At 37.4% G+C, this 14,460-nt stretch overlaps 1 protein-coding gene across 1 annotated transcript; it reads right to left on the reverse strand.

Annotated features, from left to right (window-relative positions):
- Nucleotides 1–954: 954 nt before the first annotated feature.
- On the reverse strand, nucleotides 955–7,255 carry gabrg1 (gamma-aminobutyric acid type A receptor subunit gamma1). The gene is made up of 9 exons (XM_046872449.1): nucleotides 6,909–7,255; nucleotides 5,473–5,633; nucleotides 3,739–3,806; nucleotides 3,401–3,621; nucleotides 3,004–3,086; nucleotides 2,386–2,523; nucleotides 1,968–2,120; nucleotides 1,613–1,812; nucleotides 955–1,250 (listed from the first exon to the last, which is right to left on the reverse strand). The coding sequence occupies exons 1-9, from the start codon at nucleotides 6,977–6,979 to the stop codon at nucleotides 972–974; spliced, it is 1,374 nt and encodes a 457-aa protein (XP_046728405.1). The 5' UTR covers nucleotides 6,980–7,255; the 3' UTR covers nucleotides 955–971.
- Between the last annotated feature and the right edge of the window lie 7,205 nt (nucleotides 7,256–14,460).

The raw sequence follows: 14,460 nt of genomic DNA on the forward strand, positions 1-14,460 counted from the left end.
GATTAAAGCAACGTGACACTCGAAAAACCTATGAGAAAAGCTTCTGATGGACAATGACAGATTACAGAGTGACTATGTGAACTTCTTGGCCACAATGTGCTATACCAGAGGCTTTGTTACGAACATTACTAATCATTCGATCAAATATTGTTAGTTGTTGAACTATAAAAAAACATTTGAGCATTATGCGTCGTAAAATGTTTGGCTCGATGGCTATGTGTATACATATATTTATAGAAAATACATTGACAATGCATACGTGTATTTACAGTGACATGAAAGTCTTTTGTACATTACTTAATACAGAAATTGGATTATCCCAGTATGCTGTAATTATTGGCTATTTCCAAGAGAATGGCTTAAGCGTAAATTTGAGCACATTCGGAAAAAAACTCTTAAATCTACCTACGCTTTGGTATGTTAGGGCACAAGGAAGCTGGATATTTGTGTGTATAGATATATATGCAGTATATATGTAATTATTGTTGCTTTCTTTTACAATGACAACTACTCAGCCCAGCATCTACATAGCTACTAGTAAATAGGTAAACTTGTTGTTATATGTTAAATTCCCGCTAAAAGCCATTAATGTTTTTAAACTAAGTATGCCGAAAGCTAAAAAAAATGCTAAGTTCATTCAAAATAATATCTTTCATTGCGCCAAACCTCAAAGATGTTTTATTACTGAGCAAGGCAGATATGTCTTATGAACTTGTTTTAAATAATCTGTAATATTAAATTTCTGCTGGTATTATTTAAAGTAATGTAATATGTCACATGCACCTCTTCATTCTTTTCTTCACTAACACATTCTCACCCAGTAAAATACAACACATCAACGCTTGAAGACACCACCGGTAAAACTTTTGCTCTTATCCACCCAGTCTTAAACACCATCAAGAGGATAGGGGAAATTTACAAATGATTTTCAAACATTTCAAAATAAGTCCAGCCTCACTCACATCATATCTTTATATGAGATAAAGGTATCCAATCCAATACACAAGGTTGAAGAGGCCAAAAGCAGTTGGAAAAAATATTCGGGAGTAGGAGTCAATTTTGGACACATGAACATGCATCCTGTTTTCACGCCATGCCCCCGAGCGGCAGTCATCGAAGCAGCAGAAGAAACTTGTGCAGTCTTTCCCATCCAGACACTCATACGTGTAATCGTCATCATCATGATAGGGAGCAATGTTGTTCATTTGAAGCAGAGACGTTCCTGGTCTGATGTCCCCCATGCTTGATTTCTGTCATAGAAGAATAAAAAAATTATTTTGCTGGCTATTAGAATGGTGGCTAGGCAAAGAAAAGAATCAAAAGCAAAAGAATCATAAAGCAAAGAATCATAAAAAAAAACAACAGTTATCATTTGGAGTTAAATTTTTTGTTTTGTATATAGAATTAGAAATTTTTAAATCTTGATCAGAAAAAAATGACATTTTTAAATAAATATTTGCTTTGCTTTGGCTGGTTCATGGTGTATTTTACCTACTTCTGTTCAAGTTTCTATTTGTGTGAGAGTAAGTTGCTATGATCCAATGCATTTTTGTCCATTGATATTCAGTATTAATGGATAATAGAACATAGGCAGAGAGTATTATTAGCTCACCGGTGCACTGCTGGACTTGGTTTTCTTGCTCTGACGATTACTGGTGAAGTAGTGCAGTGTTCCATACTCCATAAGTGCAGCAAAGGTGAAGATGAAGCAAACAGACACAAACAAATCCATGGCTGTCACATAAGACACCTTTGGCAATGACTTCCTGGATATGGTGCTGAGAGTTGTCATAGTAAGGACGGTTGTTATACCTGTGTCAAAAATAATACACATTTAAATCATGTTGCAAATGGAATTTGTGAAACTAGATAATCTATACATATAATTGAATAAGACCTTTTTTTTTGTGCTTTGTGAAAAGTTATATTTTATTTGTTTTCTTTTACATATTAATCTCGTAAACTACCTAAAGACGTTCGAGCAGGGACAGCGTCTTTGTTTATCCAGAAGGATACCCAAGACAGCACTACAATCATGCTGCAGGGGATGTAGGTCTGGATGGTGAAGTAGCCCATTCTCCGGCTCAGATCAAAGAAGATCGTCATAATCACATACTCCCCTGAATAAAACAATCATCAATATCTTATATAAGACTTATATAATTAATTAAATATTCAAAGTCTGTTTAAAAGTGATTTTTCACAGCATACATGATCCGACAATGTATTGAGTTATAAATGCTGCATAACTTAGAGCTGAATCATTGTACTGCAAGCCCATTATTTTACATGGCACGACACTTAAATGTCACTGACTGACATTCCACAGATTGGCATTCACTGCTCAGGTCATTATCTAGTTATCATTTCTTTTGGACAACCTACCAGACTGAGTATGTGCCACATCAGACGTGTTGCGCAAGCCTACAAAGGCAAACTGATAAAGTCGCCAGTACCGTTGATCAGCTACTTCGACAGCACGGCGCTGCCATCTATACTGGATCTCATTTTTTGGATATCCGTCTGCAAAATAACACAATCACATACACATCTCCCAAAAAGTTCACACACACTACACATTACAAACACTCAGCAACGATGTACAGCCCGCACACACAAGAATGGCAGAATGGCACTGAGGCATAAAAGACATGTCATGCCATTTCCTCAACGTTCCACCCATGGTGATTGATAACACATATGAGAAGCTGAGGGAGAGCACACACAGCAGATGCAGGGATGACACACACATTGAAAAACAGACTAATGTAAAGGTGGCTGAAGGGGGATGAGAATTTAGCAGGAGGATGGTACACCGCCCATCCTCATTGAGGGACTGGAAGATGGTATTTGGGGCAGGCCAGAGGTCATGTTTGGCCACAGTAGGTGGTGAATGAAAATTGGTCAGCTGACAAAGGCAATGTGTGGGATTGTTTGGCCAGCAGCACTCAGGACGGGGCTGAGGCTGAGTGACAGACTGATGATAACAGTTTTAACACCTACAGCTTGAAAACTCCAGCGGACACGAATGTTCATCCATAGGAAAGTTATGCAGCTTAAGGTAGCATTCCGCATTAATAGTCAACCTGACAAAAACAGAATAGTGTCAGAAAAAACAAAACAGTCTCAGTCTCTGAGTCTCACAAATGCACTGAATTGTGCAAACCACTATGTTTCATGACTCTATCAACTTGGTCTATTATTTAGTTTCCACTAGCATACATAGGTGTAGATTAAACGAGTCAGTGACTTAAACTGTATGTGTCCGCAGACAGCAGGGGCAACTTTTTTTTACAGAAGCAAACGCTACAGGACAGGAGAACAAAAGCACAAATCTCAGCTGCACAAACAACAATCAACCGACACAAGCGAAAAAAACAAATGCAATGCAATGACACACCTCAGCGTATACATGACGCGTCCATTGCTCCAAAGACGCAGGAGCCGGTTTGGCGTAGTTATCCAGTGGGCATCGGATTTGCGGGAGTTGCGAAAAAACGTATCAGGGATCCAGATCTTTCCCACCATGTTGCTGTTTAGCATGAGGAGCTTCATGGTGCTGTTAAACTTGAGCCGGCTGTCATACCAAGTCTGAGCGAAGAAGATGTCTATGGTATACTCCTAATGTCCAGAGCAACAAAACGAAAACACAAAAATGTAAATGTCAAGATAGGTATCTTTTTTTAACACTACATCTTCCATATATGTGTGTAGATATGTCGTACAGTATTAGCTCACCATGTTGATGGGATCCACTGGGCCTATGCTGTTCACGTACACAGCTGTCTCAATGACTGTAGGTCTTACTGGAAAACATGCAGTTCTATTTAGACGCTGACCAAAATAAATATATATGTTTTTATTTAGTGTTAATAACATTTTAATTCGTATATGGAATTCTTAAAGTACATTCACTAATATAATAATTAAATAAAGGTGACACTGAAGAAATGTAATGGATTATGGATTAGTATTTTCGCTAATACGAAGATATTCATATACTGTATACATGAATGACTATTTGTTGTTGATGCGCTTTTTCAGCAGCATCCAAACAATGCAGTTCTAAAGGGATGATGCATCACAAAAAGCCCACAGGTCCACTTCACACCCCCTCATTGTCGGCTTTGAGCAGTATCGAACTACACTTATCGTCTCTCCCATTTGTGCTCCTTAGCCGTTTTCACTTTCTTTCAGACAAAGAAGGACGATCAGTGAGGATTTTACTCTACTGTGCACTGATACTCCAGTGAGTCATTTTAAACAACAAAGCTGTGGACAGCACCTCATTCATATACATAGTATATTCTTACAGCAAAGCATAAGCACTACAACAAATACAAATAAATCAATACATTTTATATATAAACATTTTATTGAAATAATGCATAGAATCCTGTTCATACAGGCCAAGAGCTTATGTCAAAGTACACACCATTCATTAGAATGGAGGAAAATGAATAATGAGTAGAAAAGCACAAATAAATAATTCATTGACCAGACTAGTCTGCAATGAAAAAACACTAGACACAAATAATTACAATTTACAACCGTGGTGAGCAGAAAAGCATCTTAGAATGGCTTATAGAAGATCACATCAGATTCCACTCCAAAAAAGTCCAGATGTTTTGCTTTTTAATCGTTAACTGACCGATTTGGGTGAGTCCACTATACAAATGTTTACCTTGGCTAGCTGTTCTTGACTAAAAGGAGTGTAATGCTATGTATTTTTTTATATCAGCTGCTGTGGTTCATACACCAGAAGATTTTATGTCTTGTATGAGTTCTGAGATGCTTTTCTGCAGAGCGGAAAAGATTGAGTATTTGAGTTATTATATCTTTCATGGCTTCCTGAAACAATAAGGCAAATTTTCTTTGCCCTATTTTAACTACAAGATGTTTCCAACCACAAAGATGTTTTTTTGCCCCACGCCATTCTGTGTACACTCTAGAGCAGTGGTCCCCAACCCCCGGTCTGTGGGTCAATTGGTACCGGGCTGCACAGAAATAACACATAACTTACATTTTTTCCATTTTATTTCTTATCTGATTTTGAAAAATTACCGGATTCTCTCCGCCACATCTGTCTATGACTCACTCTTGAAGCATGTGAAGATGCTTGGCTTCGGTCACATGTCTTACCTACATCCGCTACCTTCTTAATGGTGCTTAACAGTTTTTATGGCGATCGTATCAATTTATTTTGTTGTATTTATCCACCACACCTTAAAGGCTGGTCCGTGAAAACATTGACATTAAACCGGTCCATGGTGCAAAAAAGGTTGGGGACTATTGCTCTAGAGACTCTTTTGTTTTAGAATCCCAGGAGATGAGCAGCTTGTCCATATGTACCTCCTCCACATATTGTACTGTATTCAGAGAGTAATTATTGGCATACTTTCAAACTATGTGCTGTGTTGCCAACCAATAAAAATGAACGGGAATCTATACAAGGTTTTTGTATTAACTTGCCTCCAATGTCTGGTCGCAGTTTGTTGTCATATCCCTGCAGTAATTTATTCAGGATGAGTGTGACATCGCTGTCATAAACCTTTGGGGATAAAACCCAAGTTTTATTTATGGGAACATCCTCATAGTCTTCCTCCTCAGCTTTACTGGATCCAAATGCCATGCTGACAACATGGAGGAGGAAAAAAATATCCATCAAACATGAAGAATTAGGCATAGAGTAAGATACATACTCACATACACAACATACAAATTCAAACTAGTAAATATAATGTTGTCTGGAAGGAAGACAGAAGTTATAGGAAAATTTATTTACACTCCAAACCTTAATCGATAAAAAAACAATGCATCATTTGAATTGTTGTGTGTTTACTAATTCATGTAAAACCATGTTAATCTAAGAATGGCACCTGATAGAAAATATGACGACACACAGGAATAGAATGAGCATATCATTTATTAATGTAAAATCTTTAGCAGGAGATATTGAGAATGTTATATTTATTAAATAAGTGCAAAAGAAATGGGACTAATGATGATGAAAATGTGGTTTGGCTCAGACTGAATGTCCGAACCACTGAAGGTTAGAGGTATAAATTATCTCTCTGTTTCTCTCTTTCTCTAAGTGACTCCTCTGGCCTCATAGTACACGTCGCTGTCTCAGAATACACTTTTAATTAATCTCTGCTTTTGTTTTGTTTACAGGCTAGAAATTTCCATAAATCCCTTACAGTCAAATTCAATAGATTCCAGCTCTTAAGCAACCAAACTTGAAGCTCTGTTTGTTTATCCTCTATAAACAAACACACTGAGAAATAATCTAATGTGGTATATAGAACAGACAAGTAGCAAATAAGCTGACATAAAGCTTAAATCATCAGCACTTCATCATCACTCTTTCTGCATGGGGCATCACAGAGTTTGTACCAAAAAAAAATCCTCATTATGAATCACAAAAAAGATTTTACGCTTTATTCAAAGTCTGACATTCAAATATTGATGCATGAAATAATTATGTTAGCACCAAGTCCAAGTTGGATAAAAATCCATAGAAGAAAGCAAGACCATATTGGTGTTTTATTTAAAAAAATAATAAAAAAAAAAAATAGAAAAACTGCTTTTCTTGCTGAACGGTTGCAAACTGAGGTCTCCTCAAGGTTGATTTAATAAATGGCCCTGCAATTACTTAAACAACCATCTAAAACAAACCGGATTAAGCAATACCAGCTTTATTGCCCTATCAATGTCTAATAAAATAACAATCGTTTTCAGAAGGGTACAACTAAAGAAATGTCAGTTAAGCATGGAGATGGCCTGAAGACCATCACCAAGCGGTTTGCTGCACTCGCAGTGACTTTAGGCAGATTCAGCTGAAGCACGACAGCACCGCAGGATATGGTCGAGGTTTATCAGCATTTGGCTTTCTGATTTGTTCTTACCATAGTCCGAGCAGTCCGGACATCAGCCAGACCAGCGCATCTCTCCTCCTTCGGGGATGGAGCATAGCCATTATCCGAGTCTGAACGGCCTTCGGAACTCAAAACCTACAGCATGAGATCCGTTCACGTGCGCCAAAGAGAGCCGAGATCTGTGCTGAATAAAAGCAGATGGCGCGCGCTGCATACGTTCAGCCTATTGCGCTGGGATCCAATGAGGCGATCGGGACAAACAAAAAAAGTGGCTAGAAAAACGTGCGTTCACACGCTGTGTAAGACGCGCTGTGTGCCTGAGCGAGAGGAACAGTGCGTGCGTGCGTTTGTGTGCGCGCGTGCGTGCGTGCGTGCGTGGGTCGGTGGAGTGGGGAGGGGGGTGGTGGGGTTGGGAGTGAAAGCGGGATTCCGCTGATTGCTGCAGCATCGCGTCTTCTGGCCTTCTGCTGACTGAAGCGCACTGACTGCGCCGGAAATTAGAAAAGGAAACTGCCTATGCAGAAACATCTGATTGTTACCTCTTTGTAAATAATGAAACCATTACGAAGTTTGTGCCTTTCCTGATACTGAGAAAAGTTATGAGATAATGATGTTAATAATGTCATTAAGCCAACTCCAGCATATTAGACAGATATTACACACTCTCTGCACCTATTGACGAATTCTTCAATCTTATCTAGAAAAAAAACAGTGCTGAGGCTTTCATTCCAGATAAACAGGGGCTCCTGCTTGGTTGGAATGAAAGCTTGAAGCCACACAAGCAATGTTGGAGAAGATCGAAGCCCCCTGCTTTATAACTTTGTTTACGTTTCAAAGTAATTTTGCATATCTAAGAAACATCAGAGTGTATCCAGGAAGCATACGAGTTCATTTGCTAGAACAGAAAAAAAAACATAGTATATTGCAGAAGGGATAAAAGTTCATAAAAACGTCATCAAACAGCATGAAAGCAGCATGGAGTAAGCCTTGTTGTCTACATCAATACAAACACAATCTATGCAGTTTCCACGCAATCTCCTGAAACTCTGCTGAGCACTATAGAGAGGGCACATACAATCTAAAAATGTAGGGAGCCTGTTGTTCTGGGATTGTGGAGTGGAGTTCCTGAGCTGTTTCCTTCTTAAACTAATAGAATTTTCATGTCTTGCCGAGTGACCATGACCTCAGGTGTGTCACTTATGAAGGATCCCTGCTATGTCCTCTGAGGATTCAACTAGTGTGACCCATACGGCCAGGGAGTACAATAAGCTGTAGATCCAGAGTACATGGGTATGAAATGTATTCAGCTCCTCTGTTTTTGCACACTTTCTTGTTGATGGATAGACTTAAATTTTATTTAATTGTAAATGTAATTGGGTTTAAAAGGTACTTTCTGCCATTAACATACACAGAATAGCCCATGATGATAAAAAATAATGGCAAATTGTTTTTTAGAAATTGCTGTTAATTTCATTTAGTCCAGGGGCCTGCCGTGCATTTGGTACCTGGGCCTTCAGTGAGGATTTACCCGACTTAATTCACCTCTTCATACAACCACTATCACATCACAAATTTTAGAAACCATCAATACTATACAAGCACGCAATATACCAATGCGTGGCATTACAGAGAGAGAGGCATTTCGCATATGGGGGCGAATACCATTTTACTAAAGCAAGCTCCAAATCTCTACACTACAACCGCAACTGTGCCACCTACATCTTCTGGACCAGTTCAGGACCAATATTTGTCTAATAACATAACAAAACATACAAAATTATTAAAAATACAACCTACTCACCAGAGATGCATACTCAGAATTTTTGCACTGCTCCTCAGAGGCTGTAATCCAGTGGTACGGCTCGTAGGCACTGGTCTGGAAGTGGCGATCAAAAACCATTTCCCGGGCTGAGACAAGCTAGCTAGCTTTGGGGTTGGCCGACCTCTCCTTACGATGTCTAGCTTTACTTGGAAATGGATTTTTAAGTATGTCTGAGACCAAATTAATTTCTCTTCTTTAGTAGACATAAAAAAGTCTAACTCTTATGTATTAATGTGTGCAGAGCGCTACAGACGTGTTTTGCTAGTCGAACTTGGCTGTAACAGTTTTGCTCTGACCAATCAATCAGAGGATGGGAAAATGCTATGCGAATTTAAATTCTGATTGGTTAAAGAAACAGATATATTTCTAATAGAGACAAAGGTAAAAAGGCCAGCAGGACTGACTTTAAAGGTCCTGGGCATATTAGATTGGCATGGCAGCACATAGAGGCTAAAATTCGATTGGACAATAAATCTAACATCCACATACACGTACTGGAAGCAGTGTAGCCAAGAGAAACACTACGAAATGGAGAGAATAAACTGTTGGGAACAAATTAATAAAATTTCATGGAACAAATATTAGAATTTAGGTTTTAAATGTAGGTCAGTGCTTCTGATAGTGTTTAGGCCAGCAGAGAAGGCTTTGCTGGCCCTGACCATCCACCACTGTATATTACAAATACTAAAGTATAGCACTCAGTACTTAACTTAGATTTCACAAATCAACCTCCTAATGAAGTTCAAGAAACTATCCACAATCGAAGTGTTTGAAGACACAGGACAAAGACATAAAACTATTTCTAAAGCCTTGAACGTTAACAGGAGCACAGTGGGTGACATCATTGTCAAATGGAATCTGTTTGGAACTATCAAAACTTTTTCTACAGACAACTTTCTACAAATCTCTGAGTTAATGTAAATGTAAATGATGGCACTCTTCTAGCACGGCTCAAATGGCTTTTCTCAGGATAAGAGGTAGATATACATCAAGACTATTTTATGTTCTTGCAACAAGGTGATGGAATGAACTTCCCCAAAATGTAGGAGCAGCTGAGTCACTTCTTATCTTTAAAAGAAGGGTGAAGAGCTACCTCTCTTAAAACTCGAACTAGCACTTATTTTCAATGTTTGTTTTATGTGTTTCAATTAAAAAAGAGTGCTATAATTCCTTTAAAAAAAATGTTTTGGGCTGATGGTATCCTATGTTTGCAACCTATTGAACCAGAGTTGAATTATTCATTGATAGAGACTTCAAAGCACTTTGTATGTTTCTCTGGATAAGGGCATCTGCTAAATGCAAAAGTAATTGTAAAAATGGATATTATTAAGACTGTTGCCTGATGTAAACATAACCAGTGTTGCTCACACTGAAACTGAGTTTTGTAACACCAGCTAGCTAGTCACTAGTTACCCTAGTCTGTTTACTACAAATAATTTATTTTCCCATTATCTGGACTAGCAGGACTTTGATGCTTACTAAGAACACTGTGGCCACTCTAACAGATCTTCAGAAGTATATGGAAAGCATAAGCAAAATATTATCTTGTCTGATGCCTTCAACTAATGTATTTTCTTTAACTCTTGTAGCTGAACTCCAAATGCAATATCTGGTAAATAAAAAATAAAATAAAAAAATACATATAAATAAATAAAAATAAATAAATAATTTTGTGTGGCTAATCAACTAATTACTGCTAAGCATTGGGTGTTAGCATTATGCTATCAGGGTGCTTCTCAACATCAGGAATAAGAAAACTGGTCAGAAGTGAGGAAAATAGAGACAAATACAGTCCTTGAAGAAAACCTGCTCTAGAGTGTGCAAAGTATCACCTCTCACCATGCAATGGCAGAGTGGTTTTTAGACAAATCTTTAAATGTCTTTAAGCTCAAACTTAATCCCCATAGAACATCTGTGGAGAGACCTGAAGTTGGCAGTTTGCAGAGGCTTCCCAGTTGATCTAACTGAGCTTGAGAGGACTTGCCAGAAATAATCAGAGAAACTGTTCAAATCCAGGTGTGCAAAGCTTGCAGAGACTTACTCAAGAAGACTTAAAGCTGTAATTGCTGTCAACAGTGTTTCTATGAATGATTAAATAAAGCATCTGATACTCTAAATTAGTCTAAATGAGATAATTACGTTTTTGCTTTTTAAAAAGTTATTTAAATGTTCCAATATATGTATATTTCATTCATTGTATATTATCCAATTATGTAATAATTGAACTGGCATATTGACATAACACACAATTTCATAATGCTGTGTCTGATCCCTTGGTAGAATGCTGGGTCAGAGGCTAGAGCAATAATTTCAATGTGGGATCTGCTTTACTGCATTTCTATTTCTTGTCTCTAAGTTGATGTTATTGATAGCCATTGACCTGGTTGTAAAGACCTAGCAGTCTATCCTGATTTGAACCCAGCTTGATTTTTCATTCACTGCCTATGTATTAATCCTTACATACTCTTTTGCTTAAAGTTGTAATGTACAATTATCTATGCTAGCTCATATTTCATCCAAGTCGAGGTGAAGTTTTGATACTCCATTTCACCAAACCCCTGTCTAGGGATCAGCGGCAGGTGTTTATAACAGCCTCTGGCTATGGCGAAGCCAAACTTGTCTGATTTGCTTCAAGCATAGAGAATGAGATGTAGCCACTGAAAGACATCCCGCATGATGCAGCTGCACTAATCACCACTGAGTTTTGTAAGTTCACTGCGCTGTTTCATTGCTCATAGCAGCTCTTGTCTATGCCCAGTTCCAGCTAGTCTACTTTGCATTCTAATGCAGTAATGGCACTCATTTTTCCTTCTTATAAGGTCTAAGTGGCTGAACGCTCTGTCAGTTTTGATTGTGCCAAGTGGGTCCTTCTTGGATGGCCCATAGTTCTTCCATAGCCTGCAGCAATTCTTACATTATGTAGAGGAATGTTTTCTAATTTGCAATTAGAATTATGCTGCAATTAGTTCAAGGTTGCATGTATGTTTGTTAAAAAAATATTCATTCAATTTCGCCAAATGTCAAAAGTCCAATATCACCTCTGTCCTCTGAGACATAGAAGACTGAAAAAAGTTCAACAATTCACAACATTTCTAAACATATAGACATATTAATTGTAACATGCTGCGGCACAATAACACAAACAATGGGCCATGTGTCTGTTCTGTGAGTCAATGGTGTATAACGATAAATCTGTACAAACATTAGTCACCCAAGGTTCACATCAACACACCCTACTTAGCTGTGCACATTTTACCACACTTCTTAGTATCCTGATTTAACTTCTACCCTTCAGCTTCTGCTTAACTTCAGGACAAGTATGTTAAAGTGGATGAAGAGGCATTTTACATAGATGTTACGGAAACCTGGTGGCAAGGAATGTAGGGAAATAGAATCACATACTGTTATATTTACAAAATTATTTATACTTCTCCTGACCCAGATATGTTGATGTTCCAATAGGAAAACAGATAATTCACATATAAAGGAAAGGTCATAATTATTATTATTATTATTTTTTTAACAACCAGGATTTATTTTTTTACAGATTTTTTTTTTTCATAAATTAACCTTAAAAGTCTAAGCACTGTGGTCCGTTAGTAATAAGATTTTGTTATTTTAAATACTGTGTATGTGTAAGAATGACAATAAAGCTTGAGTTGAGTTGATTTGAGTTGAGTTGAGTTATGTCATATGTCATAGTTAGTAATATTTTAATGATTTTCTTAAGCACATCTCTAACCTACTAACGAGATATATTTGTCATGCAAAAGAATAGATCTGGAAACAGAATAAATTTTGGATAGAAGCTTGTCTTGTACTGGATACATAACAAGTCACAGAAGCAATAATTTAAATGTGTCACAAAAAAACAGTATCTCCATATGGCATATATTTATTTTCCAGCATAGAGAATTTAACTTCAAGATAAAATAAAAAAAATTCTTTCCCATATAACAATTAGATGTCCAGTTTCAATGATGGAACATTTGTATTCAGGTGAGTTCTGACTGAAAAAAATTCAAGAGGAAGATGAAACATCACCATGGTGATGTCAGTCATTAATATTCAGAAACAGTATGAATATAAACTCAAAAATCCAAAGAGAATTACACGACTAAAATCTGTTCACACAAACACAATAACCCGGCTTTTACAGTGCTGTTATTCACTGTGGTTTCTTGCAGAGCAAAAAAGACTATTGATCAAACAGTCTATGTTGGCTTTTTATTGTATCAGATATTCAGCCACTGTGAACAAATCTATCTGTGGTTGTTACAACATGATTGGACCAGTTGGATATTTTCATATCAAAGTGCATCTTTATTAATTTAATTTCATAATTAATGTTAAAGGTAGGCTAAAGGGGTTCATTACATACACACACACACACACACACACACACACACACACACACAAACACAAACACACACACACACACACGCACGCACGCACACACACATACACACACAGCGTATTAACAGTCAGGTTCTGCCAGACATATTAAACATCAAAGCTCTGTGTATATACACGCAGTTGCTAAGCAACTCATCCAACTAATCTCTGTTGGCTGGTTTGTTCTGTAGAAGAATCCCAATGCCCTGATCTTTTTTTTCTCTCTTTCATCTTCCTGATTTGTCCCTTTATCTATTTGTTAATTTGTTATTACCTCTACTTGTATTTCAACCTTCTTGGTTTCAATTTGTGATATCATTCTCACTTATAGATCTTGATGGTGAGAGATTTCAGATGGAAAACATCTTTTAACATTGTTCTTATTACAACTGGTGCTATCTCAGCTTAATCGTTGTATTATTTTAGAACATGTACTATATGATGTGTTTGTAATAAATTGTACCCTTCACTTATTTGGATAAATTGTTTAAAAGAAATTAGATGTTAATGACAACCACACAGATGTCGCAAAATGTAATTAAGAAGATGATGGCAATGGTGATAAATGTAACAATAATAAATCTCACTTTATATTTTAATATGCATGCAAACTAAATTCGGTCGCATTTTAGAGAAACAGACTTTGAAGGATTCTAATCATAAGATATGCTATTACTTTGTATTTGTGTGTCTGTGTGTGAATTGTGTTTATATAGTGATGGAGAGGTGTAACACACAAACAGATATTTTTATCCATAAAGTACGTGTTGTCTGGATTGTTTTCCCCTCAGACATCATGGAGTTCAGTAAATGTCGATTCTTTCAGATTTCAGATGCTTTCAGATGCTCAAGGGAGACCTCTTGTTTAACAGCCTCTGACAAGAGCCCGCTCTCCTGACCCTGGGATGACCTTCTTATATCCACCAAAGAAGATCCTTCTCAGTGAGACCCGGCTTGATTTTAGTTTCCCCTCTGGCTAAGCCTGGTTGTGTGCAAACATAGGTGCATGCCTGAATGTAAAAAATAAAAATACTTGAGACATCTGTTCTTCCAGATGCTTGTTGTACCTAACATATGTTTCTCCAGAGAGTGTAGCAATTAGAGGATTCAAGGCCCATAGGTATATCTTACAGTTGAACTGTTATATTATTTGGCATCAAACTAAAAAGCACTGCAAGGCACACTGTAGCTGTCAATCCCAAAAAATGTGAAAAGTAGCTGATTCACTGCTCTACATTCGCTTTTGCTAATTGCATATTTTGCTGGCTAAAAAGTGCCTGGTATACTAAACCACCGGAATGCAGGAAAGTAAAGAAGGTAATATGAAAAGGGTATACAGAATGAAGGAGAGCAGAAAACTTCAAA

The sequence above is a fragment of the Silurus meridionalis genome, chromosome 2 (assembly GCF_014805685.1).
Source record: "Silurus meridionalis isolate SWU-2019-XX chromosome 2, ASM1480568v1, whole genome shotgun sequence".
Taxonomy (NCBI): Eukaryota; Metazoa; Chordata; class Actinopteri; order Siluriformes; family Siluridae; genus Silurus; species Silurus meridionalis.